Consider the following 2,893-nt stretch of genomic DNA (forward strand, 5'->3'; position numbering starts at 1 on the left):
CCTCGCCCTGCGAATGGCGCGCCCCACGCCCTGCCCCTTCCCCACCCCTGCCACCACCCCCGCCCACCCCCTGCTCCAACGCCCGCAAACCACCCCGCAAACCTCTGTCTTCCCCAGTCTCCATCTACCGCGACGACATTGTGTTCCGGGACCCCCGCAACAGCTTCCAGGGCATTGGCAACTACAAAACCATCTTCTGGTCCCTTCGCTTCCACGGCCGCATCTTCTTCACAAAGGTGCGTCAACACCCCTGGGCCGCTTCCGCCGCACGGCGGGGGTGCCGGATTGCATGAATCTGCTCGCTTGTCAGGACAGGGTAGCAGCGCCCGTGCGCCAGGACAAGAGCAGGTCGGGGCCCGCCCCGCCGACGTGAAGGATTCCTGTCCTCTTTTCTGTCGGTCTGGAGAGGGCACTCCACGCGCCCTCTCCCCCTGCCCCGGGCGACCCCTGCGCCCCCCCCCCTCCCCTCTGATCGGCACCCAAACCATGTACTCCTCCACCCCAGCTGTACGTGGACGTGAAGCGCATCTGGCAGACCGAGGACGGCTGCATCCGCATGCGCTGGACGGTGCACGGTATCCCGCGCGTACCATGGGAGGCGGAGGGCGTGTTTGACGGGATATCGCAGTACAAGCTCGACCGCGAGGGGAAGATCTACGAGCATGCGGTCGACAACGTCATCCTGCGCGACCCGCCGGTCGGCGTGCTGCCGTGGCTCTGGAGCATCAGCCTGCAGCCGCAGCGGCAGCAGGCGGTGCCGGGGGCATTCTTCGAGCCTGGCGCCCTGGACGCCGGCGCCGCGGCGCGCGTGCACGCGCACGCGCACGGGGCGGCGGTGGGCGATGATCAGGGGCGGGGGCGTGCGCAGCGACGTGCCAGCGCGGTGGCGGGCGAGGGCGGCGACGGCGGCTGCAGCAACAACGCCCGCAGCCCGAAGCAGCAGCAGCAACAGCAGCAGGCACCGCATCATCAACAGCAGCAGCCGGGGTGGTGGTCAGCGCTGCTCGTACGGTTCAGCTGGGTCAGGTTTTACGCCGCCCTGATCGCCACCATGCAGTTGCTGCAGCAGCAGCAGGAGCGGCTGCGGCTGCGGCCGGCGGCGATGCAGCAAGTGTGCACGGAGCGCTCCTGAGGGCGCTGCGGGCAGTGGAGTTTGACCCTGTTTGACCCTTGGATCTGCGGTTTGTGCAATCGCTTCCAGGCGAATCCTGCCATTTGATGTTGCCGTTGCTCCGCCTCTTCAGGCCGAAATGCGCATTGCAGCCATTGGCGGCGGTTGGTTGCTGGATCGGGCCTGCTGCCCTTTTCTGCAGCAGGTGCCGCTGAGTTGGTTTGTTGCCGTGTCGCGCGCCCCAACGCAACGTGACGCCAGATTGAGTCCCCCCTTGGTCCTCGCCAGGGCGCAGGCGGCGCAGCGCCTGCCCCAAGAGCCGCTTGTGGGCTGGGGATGCGCCGGTGCCGTGTGCTGGCAGCTCGCGTTCGCGTCGGCCCCCCTCTCAGCGCCCGCCGCCACGGCAGCGTGCACGCGGTCGCTCCCGTATTGTACTCGACACCCCGCCACTTGTACTCCACTCCTCGCGCCCTCGCCGCGCCGTCTGGGCGGACGCCTCGTGCCTTTCTCACATCCATCGTGCCCCATCGGTTGCGTGGGCCGGCCGCGCTGCCACCCGATCGTGCAAGCATGCAAGACGCCGCACCTTCCGCTGTAAGTCATCGCAGCAGTTTTGATCCAGCCCAATTATCTTGGCACAGTGCAACAGATACGGTTACCCTGCAACGCTCGCGGCAATCTGCTGTTGCGGGGGCAGCGACGGGATGGCATGTGCAGGCGCTTGCCGGCGCTGGCCCGTTCCACCCGCAAACCCGATGGGGGCGGGAACGGTGAGGGATCAGAGGTGCACGTGGGCACGAACGCAAGAGGCAAGGCAGTCGCAAATGCAAAGCAAAGTTACAAATAGCAAATCAACAGCAGGGGCCTTCACATGTGTGCCAGTGTTGGTTTTGACGTTTGGACGGTGCCCACCACACCCATCACAAATTTGTGTTAGGCAAATGAAAGTAAAAATATCTGATTGAAATACATAACAGCCTTCAGTGGTGGTGCCCTGAGCAACCACCGCCGTGCTCATGCTCGTGCTCGTGGCCGTGGTAGTGCTGGCCCGCCTCGCAGTCGCCCTCGTCATGGCTGTGGCTGTGGCTGTGGTGGCCGCCGCCGCCGCCGCCGCCAACCCCGCTGCTGCCGTTGCCGCTGCCGCCCTCCCCAGCCATGGGGTTGCAGATCTGGATGGTGGAGTGCTTGATGCCGATGCGGCGCACGTACACCTCCAGCGCTTGCAGCACCTGCGAGGGTTTGGAGTCATCGCGCGTTGGCAGGAGCGGGTGGTTGAGGGGTATGGCTCCGGCGGACGACACTGCAAAAGTTGGGCGTTTCGGGGCGAGGCCAAGAACTTGAGTGCCCGAGACCCTTCCAGGCAATTATGGAACCGTCCAAAGGATGGGCTGCCAGCTCTGAAGCGCAACCCGAGCCGGCACGCCAGTCTATCACCGAGACTGAGTTTTGCAGCCGCTTGGGCCCCCTAAACCCTTTGTTTGTGCTAGCCCTCCACATCCTAGCCCATTGCGCTTCAGCGAGCACCAGACACATCGAACCTTCCCCTAAACCATCGATACTCAACCAGCAGGCGAGCGCGGGTCGAGCGGCGGCCCGGGACCCGACGCGCAGGCGCCCGAGCGCCGCACCTGCGTCTGGTCGGCGTCCTCGCCGATGTGCACATGGGCGGTGAGCACTGGGATGCCTGTCGAGATGTTCCATATGTGGAGGTCGTGGACGTCCAGGATGCCCTCCACGCGGCTCATGGCCGCGGTGACCTGCGGACGCGGGAGGGGGGGGGCG

At 65.8% G+C, this 2,893-nt stretch overlaps 2 protein-coding genes across 2 annotated transcripts in view; one reads left to right on the forward strand and one right to left on the reverse strand.

Annotated features, from left to right (window-relative positions):
• Window positions 1–1,132, forward strand: part of MNEG_13799 (hypothetical protein) — a gene marked incomplete at both ends in the record, with an annotated part of 2,337 nt that extends 1,205 nt beyond the window's left edge. The window contains 2 exons of the mRNA XM_014037729.1: window positions 118–236; window positions 506–1,132. Of these exons, the coding sequence (XP_013893183.1) occupies window positions 118–236; window positions 506–1,132 (746 nt within the window). The remainder of the gene's footprint in view (window positions 1–117; window positions 237–505) is intronic.
• Window positions 1,133–2,091: 959 nt separating this feature from the next.
• On the reverse strand, window positions 2,092–2,856 carry MNEG_13800 (CDF transporter, membrane protein; the record flags this gene model as incomplete). The annotated part of the gene is made up of 2 exons (XM_014037730.1): window positions 2,092–2,340; window positions 2,740–2,856. The coding sequence occupies 2 exons, from the start codon at window positions 2,854–2,856 to the stop codon at window positions 2,092–2,094; spliced, it is 366 nt and encodes a 121-aa protein (XP_013893184.1).
• Window positions 2,857–2,893: the final 37 nt, after the last annotated feature.

The sequence above is a fragment of the Monoraphidium neglectum genome, assembly GCF_000611645.1.
Source record: "Monoraphidium neglectum strain SAG 48.87 unplaced genomic scaffold scaffold04058, whole genome shotgun sequence".
Taxonomy (NCBI): Eukaryota; Viridiplantae; Chlorophyta; class Chlorophyceae; order Sphaeropleales; family Selenastraceae; genus Monoraphidium; species Monoraphidium neglectum.